Here is a 24,177-nt window from a genome sequence, read left to right on the forward strand (position 1 = left end):
CATCACACTCCACCTGCCCAGGCGGCAGCAATACTGTACAATATAGATTCAGTGTGCAGTGTGAGTGACTGCTGCAGTGCACACTGAATCTATATTGTACAGTATTGCTGCCTGGGCAGGTGGAGTGTGATGATGATGATGATATTAATAATTGTACACAGTATTGCATTTGCTGGGCCTGCCATATACTGTACACTATACTGTATAACAGCACTACAAAATTCCTTTACAAATAATGCATATTTTAAAATGTTATTAGTAATAACTTATTAGTAATAACATTTTAAAATATGCATTATTTGTAAAGGAATTTTGTAGTGCAGTTATACAGTATAGTATAGTACAGTATATGACAGGCACAGCAAATGCAATACTGTGTACAATTATTAATATCATCATCATCATCATCATCACACTCCACCTGCCCAGGCAGCAATACTGTACAATATAGATTCAGTGTGCACTGCAGAAGTGTCACTCACACTGCACACTGAATCTATATTGTACAGTATTGCTGGGCACTGGAGTGTGATGATACTGGGCCTGCCTGGGCATGTGGAGCGGTCCGGTGGAGTGTCCCATCATCTGTCCCCCCCCACCAGCCCCCCCACTCCCAATCCGATGCCGCTCGCCTCCTCACCTGCGCAGGGCCACGGCCCACGGTCGGTCGGTGCACTGCTGCTGGCACGGTGAGTGTCCCCGGAGTCCGGACCGTTGGTGGTGGAGTGGAGTGGAGCCTCCGCGACGGCCGGGGGACTGGGAGATGTCGCCATGTTGGCGGCTGAGGTGACGGTGGGGAGGTGAGCCAGACTCACTCCCTCCCCTCCCGTCCCGACCCATCACACTATACACTGCTGCTGCGGGGAAGGCTTCAGGCGCGTGCATGCGCCAGCGTCACGCATCGCGTCAGTGTGTCACAACGTCGACACATGACCAAGACCTGGCCTGTGACCCAATCACAGGCCAGCTCCATCCCGCCCTGAGTGAGAGTCTGCCCGGACGGCCCCCCGCGCACGCTCATAGTAACTCGGTAACGCCGCCAATGTAATGGCAACGGCGTTGCCGATGGGGTAATAGTAATCAGGTAGATTACTAGTTACCCCTTGAAGGGCAATCGTTACGTAACGGCGTTTATTTAAACGCCGTTACTTACAACACTGCTCACCTCACTGTTGACATCCAAACTAGAATAGGTCTATTGTTCTGTTCATGACTATATTAAGCCATGTGTCAAATTATTACCCTTTACAGCTTATCTAATACTGTACACTTTCAGTAATATCTGCAAATGGTTTGTTTAAAAATCAGTATTATCCACAACAATTTAAGCTGAGCATTAATTTCTTTAATTGATCCTCCATAATATAAGGGAATACCATGTATTGAATATTACCGCACAACCCTTTCCTTGGAATTTTGGAGCACAGCTTCCATACATGTTTATCTTCTCCTTTTTGGTGCCTTTCAAGTAATTTGCCTTTGCTTTCACCCTACAGCCAACCCTACACTGTCTGCCGCCAATGTCCAGGATATGGTAGACACAATGTGCAGCCCCCACCTTATCCTCCACCTCTTGAGACTGATGCATCACAGTCTACAGGTGATGCTCCATCTACCTCTGCTACGTTTCCTGCAGGTTAGTGTTTTACCAGTTGACCTCTCACAGCTGTTTTAGAGTCAGAGAAATGTTTACATTGCAGCTATGAACTTGTCAATTTGGCAACTTGAGATTTGGGATGCATTCTATTTTTGTGGGGTGGGAGGATAACCCAAGACCTTATTTTTTTTTATTTGTTGTATTATCTTGAAATTATTTCACTTTTCACAGTGGCAATAAAAAGTCAAATGCATTTTTCCAGTTTGATCAGTTTTGATTCTACATCGCTACTGGATACCGTAGTGATGTAGCAGCTGCCAGGGCAATACATACACGGGGCAGCGACCGGGGCTAGGTCGAGGACCGGGCTGGATGAAGTAGATATTCCCTGGGATAAACAAAGTTTCTTACGCCTTTTCCCATGACCTGAGAATTTGTAAGGCAGCCGCAGTCATTGCAGCGCGGGAGGTCACAGCAACCCAGGTAAGGATAAATGCAAGAGTATGCTCCAGCAGAGCTCCGGGAAAGAAGTCCGGTCACTCTGCCAGCTTGGACACGCTCTGATCACATGGGTAAAGGGTCATGTCATTGGCTCTTTACAGGGATTAGGGTTGGGCCGTGTCCCAGTGACATGGCATGATCACTGGGCTGCGGGCGTGCAAGCACAGTGAGACTGGGGTGACTTTGTCCCAAAACAACAAAGCATCGTGCGTGCCGCATGTGTCTATAGGCAGGTGGGAGGTAGTTAATAAAAATTTCTCATAGCTTTGGACTGTGATTCCAGTATAAGAAAGGCGTGTTACTGGGCAATAAAAAACATGATAAATTCTAACTCTTCCCACTCTAAAAAAAAAAAAAAAATATATATATATATATATATATATATATATATATATATATATATATATATATATATTCACAAGTCAATGGAGAACTGCACACGGTATATAACGAGTGCCAGCAAACAGGTCTTCCCACCGACCATATATATAAGAGAAAAAGTTCAAGATTTGCTGCACTTAAAATCGTTTTATTTTTCAAATCTTCTCGTAAAGGTTACATACCAGAGTATTCAGACATGGATAGTCAGAACATATCTGTTATGTTCTGACTATCCATGTCTGAATACTCTGGTATGTAACCTTTACGAGAAGATTTGAAAAAAAAAAACAATTTTAAGTGCAGCAAATCTTGAACTTTATATATATATATATATATATATATATATATATATATATATATATATATATATATATATATATATATATATATATATATATATATATATATATTTTATAGGTTTAAACCCTTCCCTGCTCTTTTGTGTAGAAAAAAAAGTGTTTTTAGTTTGTAAAAGCTGTTCTGGAATTATTGACTATCACCTATGTTTTTTTCTTTAGTGACACAGGAATATGTATGCTCTTCCCAAGGAAGTCATGTGATCTGTACATGCTGTTTTCAGCCAATGCCTGATCGGAGGAGTGAGCGGGAACAGACCCCTCATGTGCCACCTCAGCAATGTAAGATCTAACTTCTAAATAAATTGGCGTGTTTTAATTTGGAAAGGTGTCTATTTCAGCGGCTCCATGTTGGGTGCCATTGTTTCCATAATATACCTTGGTTGGCCCTGTCACCAAAACACACTAATCTATTTGTATTATTCTCTATGCCCTTTTACTTGTAGCCTGATTTCCACCAACTTTCTACTTTCCATCTCACTGTTTTGCTTTCACAGGCACTGTATGTTTGCAGTCTTTCTGTCACATGTACTGGGGATGCACCCGACTTGGCTGTTTTGGTTGTCTGGCTCCATTTTGTGGTAAGCAGCTTTCGGCTGTGTGTGTGTGTGTATATGTATATGTGTGTGTGTATGTATATGTATGTATATGTATGTATGTATGTATATATATATATATATATATATATATATAATATTTTTTATTCACGATTAATGTGTATTGTTAGTAATTAAAATTTAAATGGGAACTCCACACAAATGGTTAAATATACAGTTGTTATTGCTTTACCTGCTATAGGATTTGTAATTGTTTGCCAGCCATGTGGTTTATTTACCTTTGCCACGCTGCAAGGCTAGGCAGGGGACACATTTATTTTTCTGGTATGGTAATTGTGCTCTTTGGTTCAGTAGTGTAGTTTCCTATGTTATTTTTCTGCCCCACCCTGCTCAGTGGAATGAATGAATCTGCATAACCACTTCTGACCCTAGAAACTGTAAAATGTGGCTGGGATGCTTGTGATTTTCTGACTAGCAGAGATGTTACATAGCTAGTCGGGTTGAAAAAAGACACAAGTCCATCCAGTTCAACCCCAAAAAAAAAATATTTAATGCACTCCCATATATACAATCTCTCATCCACAGTTCCAGAGGAAGGCAAAAAATCCCAGCAAAGCATGCTCCAATTTGCTACAGCAGGGGGAAAAAAATCCTTCCTGGTCCCCCGAGAGGCAATCAGAGTTTCCCCGGATCAACTTTACTTATAAATGTTAGTACCCAGTTATATTATGTACATTTAGTAAAGAATCCAGGCCTTTTTTAAAGCATAAACTCCTCTGGAGGGAGTCTATTCCACATTTTCGCAGTTCTTACTGTAAAGAAACCTTTCCGTATTTGGAGATTAAATCTTTTTTTCCTCTAGACACAAAGAGTGACCCCTTGTCCTCTGTGATGACCTTAAAGTGAATAACTTGGCACCACGTTCCTTGCTTGTACCACTTGTGTATTTGTACATGTTGACAGGCCTGTCGCGACAGGACAGGCAAAACAAGCAATTGCTTGGGGCCCCAGCAGGGCAGGCCCTTGCCGCGCCAACGCTTCCTATAAATGCTGCAGCCTGTAGCGTGGCCGAGCGCCTCTTCCTGAATCCCACCTCCTGCAGTCTGGCTGGGTAATGCGCAGTACAGGAGATTCAGTTTCCTGTTCCCGGGCAGACTGACAGGAAGTGCACACACTAAGTGCTCACTTCCATTCAGTTTGCGGCCGGGAACAGCAAACTGAGTCTCCTGCCGCGCGGTACATGGTAGGGAGGGGGGTAAAAAGAACATGGGGGGGGGGGGTAAGGGGGGAGCCAGTCATCACCCATTTTTTGAATCAGGTAATATGTATTAATGCTTTTTGCAAAAATTTACAAAGCAGACATTTTGCTTGGGGCCCCCAAATTCCTTCACACGACCCTGCATGTTGATCATATTCCCCCTTAATCTCCTCTTCTCAAGAGGGAATAGATTCAGTTCCTCTAATCTTTCCTCATAGCTGAACTCCCCGGGAGGTTATTGCTTGACAGTTCATTCTACAAAACATGTTTTCAATGTGTATGTGTGGGCTCATCTTGGCTATTTTTGCTTTTCATACATTTCAATAGAAAATTGTACCAGAAATTATTATGTACCAACAAGAACTCATCTGTGGTCTTTTGATAACCTCTCCAGTATCTTCCCGACTATAGAAGTTAAACTAACAGGTCTATAGTTACTTGGTAAAGACTTTGATCCCTTTTTAAAGAGCTGAAGAAAGTATTTAATAAATTTGCCTTCTCTTTGTTCCCAGTCACCCACTCTAGATTATTTTGTAAAGGGCCTACATGCTCAGACCGGAAATGGAGAAATCCTTTAAGGGGTGGGACTAGTAGATTAAAGTCAAAGAGGTAGTAAGAATTATAAAAATATCACATTTTATTACAAACTGTAATACACAATGTACACATATGTACATACACAAAACATAAAGTAAAAATGGTGTATGGCAACCATACATGAATATTGGAAAGCTTAGATACAGACAACACACTCATCTACTGCAGCCAAATTCCACATTTACGTTCTCAGACCTGACCCTTTTTTACTATTAATATATTTGAAGAATTATTGGGGGTTTGTCCTATCTTTTGCAATCTGTTGTTCGTTAGATGTGTTCAGTATATCACTTGCTGGTAGAAATTAAAATGTCTTGGGTTGAGTAAAGTAGTACACATGTATTTCTTTATATTGTTTATTTAGCTGTTGATGTGACATTCAAGTTCTTAGGGATGAAAAGTAGTGAGTAGTTACACATTTAAATTTAAGACTGATTTCTGTGAATATTCACTTTTAATTATCAAATCATGTGCAAATGAAATTGGCAAACAGGAATTTGCTTTCTCGCATGATTGCTTGATTAAAATGAGTATTGAAACCCATTCAAACTTTCTCCACTCCACTCAGTAAATATGCCTTGCCTTTACTACTATTGCTATAAAGAAAACTACTACAATTTATTTTTTTGCTTTTTTCAGGGTAATTTATGGATTTGTTGTTGCATTCAACAGCTCCTACAGATTTTTCAACCCTTTTACCGCTAGACATTCTTTTCTAATTTGCACCTTTTTTGCTATTCACATACGCATTACCAACTTGAACATTTGTAAAAGTCCCACCTAACTGTATATCCACTTGCCGATCACCCACAGTATATATACCTCATTACTTTGGCATTCAATACTGGGGTTATGGCAGCAGCTAGCTGCCATAAACCCACGTGTAATTTTTTTTTTTTTTTTTTTTTACTGTGGGCAATTTGGCATCTGCTATCCCGGCAGTGGATTCCCCATGGTATCCCTTTTAGTGACAGCGGGAGAGATGAGAAGTATGGGGCCTATAGAATTAAAAGGTGGTTCAGATCATCCCATCATAATGGCACAAGTGTTTATCATCCCATCGAAAGCAAGCGGTTCAAAGTAGAGAATTAATTTATCTAAGCTGTCAAATTATGCTAGGTTTGCCACATTCCTTTTTTGTTATATCTACAACTTGCTAATCATTGTAATGTAGCATGAGCTGTAGATATCACTATTTAGCAGGGTTTTCCGTGTCAGGTAAGGAGATCTCTGATTGGATGGATGATATGCTCTCCACCTTGTCCAATCAGAGAATGCTTAGCATTCCTTGAGAAAATGCGAAACGTTCTCTGAATGGTTGCCCATGCCTAGAAAGTGACCTCCTGACTTGACAGTGCAACAGGACAGCTACTTGAACAAGACCAGGAAGCTAGCAGAGATCGCTGGAGTAAGGGTTACGACTACAGTGATTTCTAGCTTCTAGAGGGATCCCACAGGTATGGTGTATGCATAGTTTATAATCTATGCTGGACCAATTTTCCCTTTTTAAAAAATATCTGTACCTGGAATTCTTCTGTGATTTTTAGATGCTTGTTAGTGACCGGCTCGCTGTACAATTTGCATACTTTATTAAGTACATTAATTGTTTTGCTCTTTTTCCACAGAGTTAAATCTTGGAGAAAAATGTTTAGACTCTGTTTTAAACAACAATAATTATGAGTCTGACATTCTAAAAGTAAGTTTACAAGTTTTTCATTTTTTTTCTTTCCCTCTTCCTTTTTTTCTTCCTTTTTTATATGCCTATCTCTGATTTGATTTCTTCTTACATTTTCCATGCAAATGAGAAACTCCTGTTGACTTTTCTTCGCCTCCTTTAGTGTTTTATTTTACTCAAAATGCAGTTGATTCCTAATTTAAAACTACATTAAAGGATACGTTCCCCTTTTGTAACATGTTGAACCATATTTTGGTAACAGCCTTTTATTTTTAGTTGAATCTGAGATCTTTGACTATAGTAGTCCAAAGAGATATCTTCTCTGAGTCAACTAATCATAAAAGGCTGTGGGCAGCCAAACGGAGGCTTAGGCAGTAATAGTGCAAGCACTGAACATCATAGTGAAGATAAAGTATACGTTTCTTGGACATCCACAAGTCAGTTTAGTGCCCAGATTGAGTTTTTATGCTGTATTGCAGCTGATCATTGGAATGCTGTGCTTTACTGCTGGCTAATGAACCCTACAAGTAGAGCTCCCTCCCCCCTCAGCCCAGGAAGCATGAGTAGCCACCTTAATTCACATATCAACACTGACAACCATAACTCAGCAGGGTTCACTGCAGGTCTTCTTCCCAGACTCCCTACACAGACCCTTCACCCAGGAGACTCACTGTGACATCACTCTCACAGGGAATTCTGAGACTCGCATTGCCTCTCACTATGCATTTTTTACAGCACAAAGTCAAGAAAATGCAATTCCCATTGCCAGGCACAGCTAAGAGAATATAGGAGCAGCACAGCTACAGAATGACAAGCAATGTAAGCTAGGCATGACATTCCTGTGTCAGGAGATGGCATCTCCCTATTCACGTTCAGAACATTAGATACACAGCTCTTTCTCTCCCCCACAGCCACTCCTTCTGTCTTCAGCTGCCACCCAGCCACTCTTTTTTTTATTTTTATTTTTTTGTCCTAAACATCAGAGGGAGACAATGGCTACATGTCTCGTGCTCCTAACAAGCCCTGCTGCTGACTACATGCATCTAGCTCTACATTTTTCAGTGGCATTATTAGGTCGGTCCCAGACTCCCAGCACTGCAGGTTTTTATCCTCTTCCTTCCACATCAGTTTCCAGGTGCCGCCTCCTCTTGGAGTCAAATGTGTTGGGCTGAGGAAGGGGGCAGGTTACAGTGCGGTTCTCCTTTGGCTTAGGAAGACAGGGGAGGTGGAGCAACTGTTGGGCCAGCATACAGACAGTGTGTCCATAACGCACATTCAGGGGCAGATGTAAAAATCGCTGCCAAAGTGCTAGAATGGTCTGTCTGTGCCCCTCTAAATGTGACTGCACCCAGCTGATACCCCACCGCTACGCCACTGTTGCACTCTACTGCTACTCTAATATTTGGAGCTGATAGGTGGTTGGACATATTTCAGAAGAAGCATGGCAGTGTGACATCTATTCAAATTATACTTTGCAAGCAGTATAGCTTAAGAAGCTTTAAAGTAGAACTGAAGGCAAATTATTTATTTTTGGATAGAGTGTAGGAGACTTTCTTTTTTTTTTTTCCATCCTTGGGGAGAGTTTTCCCTTCACTTCCTGTCCCATAGCCAAAACAGGAAGTGAGTGGAAATCCCTCCAAAAATATAGAATCCCTGGTTTTCACCAGGGTCACAACTAGTTTCCCCACTGAAAGATTTTCTCTTACAGTTCTGGGGACAACCCCAAATTTTGAGATTTTTTTTACTTTCACTCTTGGTGATGACGGTAAAGACGACAGATAAATAGAGAGGGTGAATCGCCCAAACAGAAACACAGACGGCTTATAACATCCTGGATTTTTTTATATTTGACTGAACTGAGTGTTATGCTCAGGTCATGTAAAGTAGATGGCACTCAACTAAACCCATTGAAAGGCCATGAAACAGCCTGTATATTAAAAGTTAACATAAAAAGCTCACTGAACACCATAATATAGCTGTACAGGTGTATAAATTTAGGCATCAAAAAAAAAATTTTCACCTGTAGTTTTTAAAAGCTTTTTCTGTTTGCAATGGCCTCCGTTATCTGTGTAAGCAAAGTATAAGTATTCAAAACATTATTTTGTGTTTTAACCTCATGTGTTCTTCATGTGTTCAGAATTACCTGGCATCCAGGGGTTTAACGTGGAAAGACTTGGTACATGAAAGTCTTGCTGCAATTCAGAGAGGAGTATTTATGCTTCCTGGTAAGTCTTCTAAATATTAATAGAATTTATTTTTACTGTGTAACTGCAGCACATGACCACAAGATGGGGCTACCGCTTTAATATCCATTTTCGGCAGCTTCACAGCTGCTACATACTATGCAAATCATGCAGATGGAAGTGTCCTCTTTCCATTTAGGTGTAAACATGGGTTTGTCAATTTTATGATTTGTTTTGATCTTTTTAGCGTCAAATAGACTTTTTAACACCATTTATTATGTCTGTATGAACTTTAAAAACTAGTTTTGTTAAAAAAAAACTGCCAGAACAGAAATTCTTTTTTTTTTTCTTCTTCTCTTTTTTTTTTTTTTTCCTTCTTTCTTTTTCTTTTTCTCTTTCTCTTCATCCTTGCTGCACTAATAAATTACTGATCACTGGTTGACTGTAGAGTAGAGCGTTGTTTTTCCTGCTTCTACTAGATGTTGCTAGAATTGGTTTGAGTGACTTAAGCCTAAGATTGCACTTATGGAGAATATATCTGGCTCCATGCAGAACGTTTTGGTTTGCTATTTTGTCAGACTGGATGCTTGTTGAGGTCTAGAACCCATGTGTTCTTTTGAAGAGGTCTGGTGCTGGTGGGTTTAATGGAGTTAAAGTCTCTGAGTCTCATAAACTATGAATAAATGCTGTATTACATGCTGTTCATAATTCAGATTAGTTTCTAGTATTCTGCAAAAAAACTGGTTGATCCTGCTGTCCTCCATCTCCACCCTCTGTTCATGTCCCCAATTCAGCTAGGGATTTTGCCTCTGTGGTGGCAACTAAGCTCCTCCTGCTTATGTTTCCCTGCAGACAGGCTGGGAAAGATGTGTGTCATGTGATGGCTGTGTATGGATTAGGAAAAATGGTGCTTGGATTTATTTTTATTTTTTTATTAAAATAATTACAGTGCCATCCATCATCCACATACAGAAATAGAAGATGGATTTTAAATTAAACAGTGTGTGTGTTTAGTATCATTTTTTTAAGAGATTGTCTGAGGTCAAGCATTGTCAGGTAGGTGCCATCATCAAGTATAACCTTTATTGTGGACAAAAATAGATCCAGCAACATGTTTCTTTGCAGACACATGGCTACTTCTTCAGGCAGGGTGTATCACAAATGTAAAATGTATACATGCAGAAGTTGTTCTTTTGGATTGGTGGAAAATATAATAACATTACTTAAAAGGATTTAACCACTTTCTGACCAGCTGTCGCACTTATACTGGTTGTCTCTCCTGCGTGAACCGACATACATGTACGTCGGTCCGTGCATGTAAGATTGCTCCGCCGGAGCACACCATAGGGTCTGGCGGCCACCCGCGATCGCTGTACACCGAGGCAGAACGGGGATCTGCCATTGTAAACAAGGTGGATTCCCGTTCTGACAGGGGATGTGTCAGATCTCCTGTTCCCAGTGATCGGCAACAGCTATCTCAGTCATGTCCCAGGCAGCCCACCCCCCCAAAAGCAGCCAGTACTCGGGGAATAGCTTGCAAGTAGCTCTTTGTTCTGTCTTTGAACTCAGATTTGAGGGGAACATACGTCTGCAAATTTTGTACAGAATCATTAGAGACCTATTATTTTTGGCCCATTCCCCAAACGGTCATTCCGTTCTAATCTAAACAGCCATCTTCTGAGATGTATTTTTTAGCAATAATAATTTTTATCCTAATTTTGTCTATTTTTTGTGACACTGTACATTGCAAGGGTCACTACAATAACCCACCTAATAGCTAATGGTAAAGGGGAACTCCAGGCAAAAACTTTTTTCCATGTCCTTGTTGCTGATCTACCAGGGATGGTTAGTCAGATGACACAGAGCGGGGATCTCCCACTGCGACAGATCTTGTAGGTGAAACGCTGGTCATTGTAAAGTCCCGCCTCCTGTGATAGAAAGCACACTGGTCCAATTCTGGTTCAGGAGGCGGGACTTTACAGCAACCAGCGTTTCACCTACAATATCTGTCACAGCGAGAGATCCCCGTTCTGTGTCATCCGACCGGCTCTTCTAATGATCCCTGCTGCACTGATGAGCACTGGACACCTTCCACTGCCGCACTAACTCCATCCACTGCCAAATATCTGTAGGAGGGGTTTTCACCATCCCTGTAAAGTGTTGTTGTTTTTTTCCTTATTTTCAGCTTGATGTGTAATATATGTGACATTACATATCACAGAGACCGGTATTGTGGTGATATTGAAGTTTGAGATTTCCATAGGTTAGAGGGTTTCAACATTTTTTTTTTTTTTCGTTCTTGATTAGTAAATTAGCGCTGCCCTTCCTTTTTTTTTTTTTTTTCTCTCATGCCAATATTTACCAGTGCCACATGTTGATGTAAAGCAGCATTGCCTGGCTTTCTTTCTGTGTTGCAGATAGGGATGTGCTCATATACACCATACAAGCACTGATTGCTGTTAGAAAGATCTCAAAGCTACAGCAGGAGGAGGAATCTTTCTAATACTGAATTACAGCAGAGTACAGTGGGTAAAATATATAATTATGGGCACGTGTCTAAAGTTTGGTAACGATTACATAAAGCAAGCTAGGGCAATATGTTTATCTCCTGTTGTGGCTGGAGGGGGAGAGCACAAACATGCTTTGAATTTATAGTGCTGTAACCTACCTATCCTGTTGTGTGAGTTGTGTGGCTGGCTGGCTGCAGAAGGGGGTGATTTTTGTTGATGTGGGCTTGTTCACATTTAACACGTACAGGCCTAGCGTACCCTTCCACATTCACTGCAATTTACAAAGTACAATGGAAAGTGAAACTTCATTATAGTGGAGTGAGAGGAGTGGATAATACCTGTTTGGGGTGTGCTTATTGTTGTTTTTCTTTTTTCTTTTGGCCGATCCCAGAGTTCTGAATTTAATTTTTGAACAAAACATTTTACAGAATTCAAAAGTTTTCTCACTTTGTATTCTGAGAGTTTTATAAAGTAATGCAAAAGGTTTAATTCTGTTGACCAATTATGGTCAGAATCAATGTGGTGATCAGCATCTTGCATAATTTAGGTCTTTATATTTACAGCTTCATTTATAGTAAACTGACCATTTTACATAATGTGTTTGCTTTTCTTTTCGAATGCTTGTGCACACAGATTACCGGATTAATGGATCGACTGTTCTCTGCTACTTCTGTGGGCTGCGTAACTTTAGAGATCTAACCTACCAGTACAGGCAAAACATACCACCTGCTGAGCTTCCAGGTAGCTGTTCCTAGTTTGATATTCTGTAATGCAACTGATGTATAGAAATTCTCTAGTTCTGAAAATACAGCCTTCAAGATCGGTGATTAAAGCCTCCTTATAGCTCAATACATGCAGGTTTCTTGGTTCAGAATTCCTAGGATTCCTTTACAATTGCCTTTCCTGAGAGAAACATGGAGACTGCTATTGCTGACATGCTAGTTGTCTAGCTTCAGCAGCTTTGAGTCACTCGCCCAAAACAAGTATTCAATTATCTAAATACTTGCTCCAGGTCAGTGGCTCGGAAACTATTAAGCCAGAGAAGCAGTTTAATGGCCAGGCAATTAAAACGGTGGACTTGAAGACAGTTGGCTCTATTTGTGCGGGCAGTTACAAGCACCAATCTAATCTAAAAATGGAACGCAACTGAGCATGTGCAGAGCAGGGTGAAACAGCGGGAGTAAACTCCCATGTATGTTCACCTGTAGGTACAGGGTACAGGAAATGTCTCCTAAATGTGCACTGTTTAGGGGATAGTTACTTTAGACGCAGCTGGTAACATCACCGTCGCATGCGCTCTGAAGGAATGAAATGCCCATGCCGTTCCTACAGGGCCATGTCGTGAACATCAACTCCTGCATGCATGTGCTGGAGTGACATCGCCAGCTCGGACGGAAGCCTGCGAACACGGAATGAAGGACTTCATGTTCAAATAAGTCTGTCATAATGTGCTAGTATGCAGTTTACTACTGCTTTAAACAGTATAGGCATTGTGTGTTACATAGTTATACTTGCAAAAGAGGCCAAACTGAAGTGACCTAGCAGGACTTAATTTTCTGACTAAAGTTCCACTTTAGGTTGAAGTGGGGTATACTTCATGCAAACTTCATGCAAGGTAGTGCCTTTAGTGCTAAAAAAAAGGCAGCAATGCTAACAACTAAGCCACCAAGTATGAACTGCTCCAATCCCTGGAAGAGATTTAAATGCATTTGAATTAATGTAGTAATGGGAAATTGTATAGCTTTGAATGAGCACTAGCATTGGCTGTTTCACATTTGAGTAACTGTTTTTTTCCCCCTATGACTACTATTTATGTTTGTGTGCTCTTTACAGTGACAGTGACATCACGACCGAATTGCTACTGGGGACGAAACTGCAGAACTCAGGTGAAAGCCCACCACGCCATGTGAGTATTTCCTTATGCTGAATCTGGTTATATGTTGTGTTAGTACTGAGGTGTGGTTATAGGGGCAAAGAAAGTCGTTTTCTAAAACGGGAGCAGACGCAATCTAGAGCAACCGTGTATAGTAACCAATTTATATTCTATCTCGGCTTGTTCAAGTAAAGTGGAACTAAAGGCTTAAACTGGTTGTAAAGGCAACAAGTTTTGTTTCATCTTCACCTGTGTGCATCAGCCCCTCTAATACTTACCTGAGCCCCATCTTGATCTAGCGATGTTGCATGAGAGACTCTGCTGTCCAACTCTCCCTCCTGATTGACTGAGACACACAGCAGGCCCCATTGGCTCCTGCTTCTGTCACTCAGTCAGTGAGCCAATGAGAAGAGAGGGGTGGGGGTGAGGCACGGCTCCGCGTTTGAATGAAAACGGCAGAGGCTTGGCTCAGGTGCCCCCATAGCAAACTGCTTGCTGTGGGGGCACTCGGCAAGATGAAGTGGTCTGAAGCGCTGGTGAGGGACACAAGAAGCAAAGGCTCTGGGCTACACAGACAAAAAATATTTGATAAAGAGGGCCATGTCCCTTGAAACGTGTTATGCTTCTCCCCTCCTGACATAACCGTAGGATTCTACCAGCTGTCATTTTAACAGTGCAGCTGGAGACACAGCCAGTCCACACTACCTGCTGGAGCTTTGGAGCCTATGCTGCATGCTTGGCAGCCACCCATCGTCTCTGTGTATCTTCTGCTGATCAGCTCTGGTGTCTCGACCTGCTGTGTAGTAACACTGGTTCATTGTAGTAACACTGGTGGATTGCTGATTTCTGACATGTTAGTGTGCTGCGTTCAATAAAGGTGTTTTTGGACTTGGTGTTAACCTCCGCACCCTGCTTTTTGCTACTTTGAGGTTCTTTATTGTGGACTTGCAGCATCTCTTCTGCAATAAAATACATTTACCTGCCTGTTTGCAATCCTCTGCAAAATGTACAGAGTTGAACATGTGCGGCTCCATTTACATTTCTGACACACTGTCAGTGTGCCAGGATGACTGCACTCCCTAAATAGAATCAAAAAGGGAAAATTAGCAAATGTGTTTATTTACTATAACTCTCAAAGGCCTGTAAAAATCCTAAGAAATGCAAAGTTGTAAGAAAAACATCTGTGCAAGGTTGTAGTGTTTTTTTTTTTTTGTTTTTTTTTTTTGCCCACAGAAGACCTATATATGTAGTTTGATTTAAATCAACTTCCTGTAATTCTCTTTACAGCAGAATTTAGACTGGAAGGGGAAGGAACAGAACTATACACAGAGCTGTCTGATGAGACCAACCCTGTGCTCTTCCCTCTCACTGGTGTGTTGCAGCTCCTTCACTATCCAGTTGCAGGCAGAAGTCCTCATTGACCAAGCTATATTGCTTTAACTGTAGAAAATAAAAGTGTGGTCAGAACCTGGCTGTGCTGTCTGACAAGAATGTCCTCATTGGAAAACTGACGGAACAGAATTACATTTTCTTTCTGGACAGTTCACATTCATTTTCAATTATTTCAACTATAACTTTAGTGGTTTGCTTACACTTTTATTTTAAGTGCCAAAATGACACATGTATCTTTTAGGTGGTTACTAAACTCGGGACCCTGCATTCCCTATATCGGGTCTCCCACAGTACACACAACATGGAAATGCACTCATTTTAGTAAATCTAATCTGATAAATACCTTTTCTCATCGGCAGAATATAGCAGTCTTGTGACTTCAATCAGTGTATGGTTAGAGCTTGTAGGAGGGGTTTTCATCCCCTGATTGACCTATGAGGCTGCTGGACCCCTGACCCTCTGTCTGGACAGTGCTGATTGGCCCTGTGCTGATCACATGCAACCTCTTAAGAAAACAAAAAAAACTATCTAGCAATACACAACAAACTGCATGTGTAGAGTGCCTCCATTCTATCAGCAGATAGCTTGGGGACAGTGGAAGAAGGGGAGGATCAGAGAAGACAGATCAAACAGCCTTAATACACAAGGCAGAGGATTAACCCCTTGGGTTCCACAGTTAATACAATCAGCTTGCTTTACTGCATATACAGACTGATTTTACTGTTGTGGGTTTAGTAACACTTTAAGTTTACAGCATCTATCCAAAACTGAAATGTCAAAAAAAGTTGTATTGATTTTATCATATGCAAAGAAGGCAAGTTCTTTTGAATTATGTTTTCCAACTGCATCTGACACTACTAGCCCAATGTGCGCTCACAGGTAAAAGATGCAGTTGGCTTTAGAATTTCAAGTGGATCTTTAATGGGGATAAAATTGCTGACACAGGATTTTTAATCTAAAAGAGACATGACATTGCTCTTCTGCATTTAAGTTGCATATCTACCTGTCCTCACTGTACAGTTCATCTTGGCCCGGCCACTTAAAACGCACTGGGAATTCCCATTGCTGGAGAGAAGATGAGCATAGCACTGCTTTAAGCTTTAGGCAAAGAAGTTTTGTAATATTGTACTTTTTTATATTTGGTTCGTTAAAAAAAAAAATTACATTTTATGTGGTTTAATAGCTTATGTATTTTATTTGTTTTAGGAAATTCAACCACATTTGTGAACAAACAAGGTTCAAGAACTGAAGATCTGACTTGGAGATAAATTTGATATCTGGGAGAATAAAGTCTATTTGGCCTTGTGTGCCCCTTCTCAGAGCAATAGGAGCCTCACCTGGCCAACAGTTTGTGACCTCATGGTGTAATTTGCAGCTCTGAGTGTTACATTGCTAGGCTGCTTCCACTTTTATTGTTTCCTGATAAATGCTTGTAGCACATGAGTGGAGTCACCTCAATAAATGCTGAGTTATGATGGTTTGGAGGCAGTGAAACTGCTATCTTTATGCAATGCAAGATGCCTTTCTTCCAGTTAAATGCATATACATAATGGTTTAACAGCTTTTTGTTGTGCATTGCTATTGTTGGTAAACAATATACTGTTGTACATGATGCTTTTTGTTTGTTTACTTATTTATAATACTTTTTTGGCTACATTATTCAGTTTCAGTACTGTCTGCTTGTGTGGTCTTTTCAAGTAATATACTATTTACATACTAGTTACATGATAATGATTAAATCAGTCCACTCTTCTTTCTTTTTTTTTTTTTTTAACGATAGGGACTTGAGTGAGAAGAAACATCCTGCCTGTACTGAGGTTCCTGTGTATGTGACCTGCATGGCTGAAAATTGTTGTTGCTTGTGGAATGAGTCTGCTAGACTCCAAAGGTCCACTTTATGGATAGCTGTGTGTGGTGTGATCTGCTTATACGTTTTTTTTTTTTTTTTCCTTCTGATGCCTTACTTTTTAATTCACTGTTGCAATTCCTAGTTTCAGAAATGCATAGATTAATTTCTATTACAATTGAGAACAAACTTGCTGTGTAAGGCTAGAGTTAAATGGATGGTTCTAATCTCTTGCTCTGGAAAAGTTTAACCACTTGTTGGCAGTCATCTCATTTGCGGCTCACTGAATTTCATGTGCTGCTAATGAGATGAATGTCAACAAGTGGTAATTTTAATCTTGGTAGCAAGAGATTAAAATTGGCCATGTAGCTCTAGACTGCAGTCAGCAACCAAATGAATCCCCACACTGTGCAGGCTTCAGGAACTTTATTTTATTTGTTTATTTAAATTGCTGCAGGGGTCAACTGTGACATGTTTGCCCCGAAGAGCAAAACATACCAGATGTGGCCCCTACTGCTGTTTAAATAAACAAAACAAAAAAGAAAGATTGCATTGCCAATTGATTCACTAGAGTGCACAAAGCAGGACTAGCCTAATGGCCCATACACACGATCCGAAAATAGGACGACAGATCGCCCGACTTTTTTCGCTTAATAGTCGCAAGTAGAAATTGAATAGGTTGCTAAAGTCACGAAAATTCTCGTACGACAGAAAAAAAAAAACGGAAGTGATGTCGTGTTGTGTATTTGTATTGTATTTTCGAACGACAACTGTACTGACGAACGAAAATCGTACGATCTGGAATCAAACAAGGAAAAGTTTTGCACTCGTTCGTTAAAATACTATCGGATGAATTGTCGTGATCGGCTCTTGAAAGCTCTGTACTAATGATCTGATTATCGTACAATCGAAAGCGGTGTTTTCCGTCCGCTTTTCGGGTTGTGTGTACGGCCATAAGAGGGTTGTGTGTACGGGCCATAAGAGGGGAGCCTATAGTAAATCACACAACCTTGGTGATATACACTTACTAGATCTAGCCTATAATTGGTCACACCAGGGGTTGACAAAATAACAGAATCCCCACATAAAAAAAAATGTATTAAATAAAATTACAAGCTCAGCTACAAAGTGGATTGATAATATGCTGACAACTAGCAGTGTGTATGATCTATGAAAGAGGTGTCAGAATTTTGTGGAGTTGCATATTTTTATTTTATAGTTCCACATAGGTCCAAATACTCTGCATGAAATGCAGGTAAATACATTTTTTGACATGGCTTCAACAATGACAGCATAAACAGGCATGAACACACTGCTGCAAGAGTAAATTTAATGGGAATAACCCTTAAAGGGGAGGTTTGCCCACTGCTGCAAAAATTAAAAGCCAGCAGCTGCACATACTGCAGCTGCTGACTTATAATATTCGGACACTTACCTGTCCTGGAGTCCAGCGACGTCGGCACTGCAGCTGATGTTTCCATCAGCTGCCGGGTGCTACCGCCCCTCTATTGCGAGTAAGGGATTCCAGCAGTGTAACCTTACGGCTTCACGCTGGGAACCCTACTGTGCATGCGCAAGGTTCCGCTCCTCTCTCCTACTGCCCCGGCGGCCGGGGAAGGAGGAGGGAGTCTGGCAGTGACGTCTACCCACGGCTGAGGCTCCTGGAAATGGGAGCAACATACCTGTGAAAGACAGGTATCCTGTGCCCCCCTGAAAGGTGCCAAATGTGGCACCGAAGGGGAGGGGGGAGTACAATGATCTTTTGGGGTGAACTCCACTAAGGCCCCTGTGAAGCAGAATCTGCTTGCTCAGTGCGGAATCTCTCCGCTGATTCCTGCTGAGCGGTGGATGACAGGTCCGTGTCTGCTCCGCTATGCAGAGTGGACGTGGATACAGTCTTTCTCCTCCATGGGCTAATCGGATGAAAATGGACCGCCTGTCTATTTCTATCCGTTCTGATCCCTTAGACAGATGGGGGGGAATAAGACCACCATCTGTCTGTTTTTGGTGGATTGGATGGCGACAGGTGTCTGCGAACATGTGTCTATTTCTATCCGTTCTGATCCCTTAGACAGATGGGGGGGCAATAAGACCACCATCTGTCTGTTTTTGGTGGATTGGATGGCGACAGGTGTTTGCGAACATGTGTCAACTGACATCTGCCAGTGAACTGCATTTTTTATTTTATTTTTTGCAAGGAGAAAAATAGCTGATTAACGGCTCTGTTTACATCACATTGATCAGCTGTCATTGGCTGACCATGTGGTAAGGAGTCGGGATCAACGCCTTACTCCGATCAGAGCGTGCTCTGCAGCGGGTGCGCAGGCCGCTTGAGCACAGGACAATGTCTGTGGATGCCCTCCCGGCAAAGTAGATCTGCGCTGTAACTGTCATACAGCTATAGTGCAGATGGGAAGGGGTTAATGCCAAAACTTCACAATTTCTGCCAGGGTATGCAAACTTTTGAGCATATCTGTATATGATGCCAAATGTTTATCATAATGATATAGACGGCTATCTGGTAGGGGTGATAATGTCTGAGTTATTGCTCTGCATAGTTCTATAATGGCCAAGCAAACTGAGGGTGCTTTAACTTTTTGCCGACCCGCCGCCGCAGGGACCTCAATTTTGTTTGGCTATAGTGTCACACAACTGTGCAATTGCCAGTTAAAGTGATGCAGTGCCGTGTTGCAAAAAACGGCCTGGTCATTTGGGGGGGGGGGGGATAAAACCTTCCAGAGCTGAAGTAGTTAAAGAACCCTAAGAATACCCCCCCCCCCCCCCCGATATTCCATATTCAAAAACGCACTTTCCAAGAGTGATTTCATGAATACCAGGGTGAAGTCAAAATTCTTTCATTCTATCATCCCCAATCAGCAGAACTAAACACCATTTAAAGGGTCACTAAAGGAATTTTTTTTTTTTGCTAAATAGCTTCCTTTACCTTACTGCAGTCCTGGTTTCATGTCCTCATTGTTCGTTTTTGCTTTGATGTTGCTGTAAATCCTCTCTGTTCTGGACACTTCCTGGTTGCCTGTTTCCTGATAACCACAGTACTGGGAGATTTCTCACGGTGGTCACTAATCAAGGAGCTGTGTGTAAAACGAAACTGGATTGGTGCTGAGGAGTTTTAGACAAAGTATCACTGCTCTCTATTGGCTGACTGCCCTCTAGTGGCTCTCTGTACATCAGAGAACCAGCAAACAACAGCAAAAACGAAACTACACTGCAGGCACATTATATGATTGTTTTTTTATCTATTTTTAATCATTTTTAAAAGGAATCAGTTAACTATTATGTCTCTATGTCCTGTAAACAGTCATTTCAGCTAAAAAAATGTTTTCCTTTAGTGACCCTTTAACCTTTACTTGAGGCTCTGGAATGCAGAGTACAAAACAGATTTTCTTTTATCCTGCTACAGTGCAAGACTCGTGTGACAGCAGTCCAAGACCGAAGATTTCCTCAAGGCAAAGTGTGGTTTTGGTTATATTTCTTATTACTTGCTTCAAATATATTGTTAGGGTGTTGGTCTGTAACAGCCTTTTTCCACCAGGGTGCCTTTTGGGTTCTTCAGGGGTGCATTGACAAATCCCCCAACATTGTCAACATGCTGCAGGCCTACCCTCATTTTTTTGTTGCACAAAGCCACAGGTTTTATTGTGCAACATTACAACCTTGAGCACCTTGTGTGGCCAGCTTCCTAACAACCAGTGTCATTAAAGGATGATGAGTACATCAGGGGCCTAAGGACATCCTTGCTTGCCGCTCCCCTACTCCTCTGTCATCATTGGCTGAATGAGGGAGAGAAAATGAGGAAGAAGAGACATGCAGAAATATTGACCCCAAACAATATATTGCTTTGTCACCTCAAATGTTAGGTATCCTATGCGTGTAGAGGCCGCTACATTATGTAAACCTATTCGTTGGGGTTTGTTTTACATTTTAGAATGGGGTGCCTTGAGATTGTTCATAATTTTAAAGGGGTTTTTCAGAGACAAAAGGAAGATGGCATTGATCCTCAACTATGTGATAGTATATTTGGATTTGTATTTATATATTAACAGGCTGAGAAATTTGTGATAAAAAAAAAAACATCTTTATGGATAAATCCTCAAAGTCCCGCTAAGGTATAAATATATGTATTGATAAAGTGCTCAATGTGTGCAAACTGTTGGCGTTATATAAATCCTGTATAATAAGGGAAATAAGGTGAACATGTGAATGGCAAAGTCATTCTATCTCTATTTTCTTTTTTATTTGGCAGATATATATTTTTTTTAACCAATTAATAAGATGGACTTTGTCTTTCTCATGTTCATAATATTTCACTTACTCGAGATTAGTAAGGCAAGGTTCTGCACTTATGGAGCTCCTTCCCATTCCTCAGGGCCATGAAGTCCATACGATATCTTGGCATCCATATCCCAGTGAACTTCTGGCACTTGTATGCCTCTCTCCTCTTTTACATACTTCCCTAGCCAGACTAGACTCAGGCCCCTGTAGTATATTAGAGCATAGGAGAGGGATTTGGATGTTAAATTCTCATCCCTATCTCCTCAGCCAAAAAAGGGTTACTACATTTCTTTTTACTTGCAGCCAGAAATGTAATTGCCAGGCAATGGAAATCAGTGGATGCTGCCACAGTCACAGAATGGATTGCTCAACTTACTTGTATACAATGTGTAGAGGAGCTGGTAGAAAAATATCATGACAAATTCTCCACATGCATGGCCACTTGGTGTATCTGGATATTCTTTATCACGCTCTACCTGGTTTCAAACTGTTTTCTCTTGATTGAGGATTCCCCATGTACTAGGTTCAAGCAGTGTCTCTCCTACTTGCGCGCCTGTTTTTTTTTATTATCCCTTTCATTACCGCATTTTTTCTTCCTTTCTCCATTTTAATTCATTAATAGTGTTACCCCCCCCCCCCAACACACACACACACACACATACACACACACAAACAATTTGATCTCCTTTCCATGATAATCGATCATCTACAGCAGGGCTCAAAATTTCAAGTCCTGAGCTACTAGCCAGGTCTTATAAGTTACTCGCCACCAGCTTCCCGATCCAAACCCTACCTTGTCCCACCCCTAATTCCGCCCCTATACACGCCCTCGTAAATTATCTCATGAAATTACACTGTTTAATGCTTTATTCAGTATTCAGTTTTGTTTTGCCTCCCCCAGTACACCTCTACCTCCAACGCCTCCCCCAGTACACCTCTACCTCCAACGCCTCCCCCAGTACACCTCTACCTCCAACGCCTCCCCCAGTACACCTCTACCTCCAACGCCTCCCCCAATACAACCTTGGTTGAATGTAATTATAACTTAGATGGTACATGGTCTTTATTAGGGTTGCCAAAGTGTGCCCAGAAAATGTCTTAGTATCTATTTGGCCAGGAAAACAATACAATGTTTTATGTTTGGTGGCAATGCCCTAAAGTAACTAGATTTTGGCTCAGATGATTTAATCTAATCCACTTGGTAACAGGGGTGAACATACCAAGAGCTCCAGAAGTTGCCCTTTTTTTCAAAAATTTGACATAGAGGATATTGAACTTCCTAAACACTTGTATCATACATAATTCTGGCAGCCAGAAACACAATTTCACCAAACTAGAACTAGTGGTCTCTGATTATGTTAAACAAAAATGTAACTGGATTATGATTCATGACGCTCTTAACCACTTGCTTACTGGGCACATATACCCCCTTCCTGACCAGAGGACTTTTTGCGATTCGGCACTGCGTCGCTTTAACTGACAATTGCGCGGTCGTGCAAAGTGGCTCCCAAACAAAATTGACGTCCTTTTTTTCCCACAAATAGAGCTTTCTTTTGGTGGTATTTGATCACCTCTGCGGTTTTTATTTTTTGCGCTATAAACAAAAATAGAGCGACAATTTTGAAAAAAATATATATATGTTTTACTTGTTGCTGTAATAAATAGCTAAAAATAAAAAAAAAATTTTTTTTTTTTCTCAGTCTAGGCCGATACGTATTCTACATATTTTTGTTAAAAAAAAAAATCGCAATAAGCGACTGGTTTGCGCAACAGTTATAGCGCCTACAAAATAGGGGACAGAATTATTATTATTTTTTTTTATTTTATTTTTTACTAGTAATGGCGGCGATCAGTGATTTTTATCGGTACTGCGACATTATGGCGGACACATTGGACACTTTTGACACATTTTTGGCACCATTCACATTTATACTGCGATCAGTGCTATAAATATGCACTAATTACTGTATAAATGTGACTGGCATTGAAGGGGTTAACACTAGGGGGTGAGGAAGGAGTTACATGTGTACCCTATATAGTGTTACTAACTGTGGGGGAAGGTGACTGATCTGTGTCCCTATGTACAAGGGACACAGCATCGGTCTCCTCTCTCCCTGACAGGACATGGATCTGTGTGTTTACACACACAGATCCATGTCCTTCTCTCTGTAACCGCCGATCGCGGGAGCCTGGCGGACATCGCGGCGCCAGGCACGCGCATCGGCATCACAGTGATGCGGCGCGCGCGCGCCCCCCAGTGGCCAGGAGGAGCGGAGGCCGTAAAAACACGGCGGCTCAGAGAAGTAGAACCACCCTGCGGCCGTATAAAGTCGTACGGCCGTCGGGAAGTGGTTAATAATACCCAAACGAAATTTGTAGAGAAAATGGAAATCTCCAAGGTCTTGCTAATCCGTAGCCAGATATTGTACCCATGGGTTCCATGTTTTGCCACTTTCTTCTACAGGTTACATTCTCCTCTTCACTTCCCTTTTGTTGCAATACACAGATACAGGCTTTCTGTAGATAATCTAAGACATGCTGTATAACATCTTAATTGACATACAATGTATGGACCTTTTATTCACAGGTCTTTATTTCCATTTCAAATATCTTATTGATTTGTGTACATGGAAATGCAATTTTTTTCCCCCATGCTGATATTCTGATTTCTTTCAGCTTTGAACTGTCAATTATTCCCCTCTGTGAAGGGAATTGTTTATTTTTCTTTTCTGTTCATTTGAAATTGTTGAATTGTGAAACAGTTCACAATATAAAGAGCTATGCCCTCCAAGACTGGAGCTGAAGGGGGCTTACATTTCCCAAGCAACAGTGTAAACCTTTGTAAACTTTTTTTTTTTTTTTAACAGTGAAGGAATGTAAACCTTTTTCATTTCCTCCATTAGCTATTTCAAACTCAATTCAGATTTCTTCAAAATGTATAGCCTAGGTAGATTAAGTGCTGTTACTTCTAGCCAGATTTTGCCTTTTTAAGTTAAAGCATAACTACCGTATTTGCCGGCATATAAGACGACTGGGCGTATAAGACCACCCCCTAATTTTCCAGCTAAAATGTTGGTTTTGGGATATAATCGCCGTATAAGACTACCCCCTTCCTACTAGTCATGCCTCACCTCACGGTGCCACCATTACATGACTCG

General features: G+C 41.2%; 1 protein-coding gene across 4 annotated transcripts in view; it reads left to right on the top strand.

The window, feature by feature from the left end:
- Positions 1–16,492, top strand: part of CHFR (checkpoint with forkhead and ring finger domains) — a 57,974-nt gene extending 41,482 nt beyond the window's left edge. For all 4 annotated transcript variants that reach the window (XM_040347779.1, XM_040347784.1, XM_040347786.1 and 1 more), the window contains 8 exons: positions 1,497–1,636; positions 2,998–3,117; positions 3,333–3,416; positions 6,873–6,943; positions 9,060–9,147; positions 12,249–12,356; positions 13,449–13,521; positions 16,087–16,492. In XM_040347779.1, coding sequence (XP_040203713.1) covers positions 1,497–1,636; positions 2,998–3,117; positions 3,333–3,416; positions 6,873–6,943; positions 9,060–9,147; positions 12,249–12,356; positions 13,449–13,521; positions 16,087–16,129 — 727 coding nt within the window. In that variant the 3' untranslated portion in view covers positions 16,130–16,492. The remainder of the gene's footprint in view (positions 1–1,496; positions 1,637–2,997; positions 3,118–3,332; positions 3,417–6,872; positions 6,944–9,059; positions 9,148–12,248; positions 12,357–13,448; positions 13,522–16,086) is intronic.
- The last annotated feature ends 7,685 nt before the right edge of the window (positions 16,493–24,177 follow it).

The sequence above is a fragment of the Rana temporaria genome, chromosome 1 (assembly GCF_905171775.1).
Source record: "Rana temporaria chromosome 1, aRanTem1.1, whole genome shotgun sequence".
Classification (NCBI taxonomy): Eukaryota; Metazoa; Chordata; class Amphibia; order Anura; family Ranidae; genus Rana; species Rana temporaria.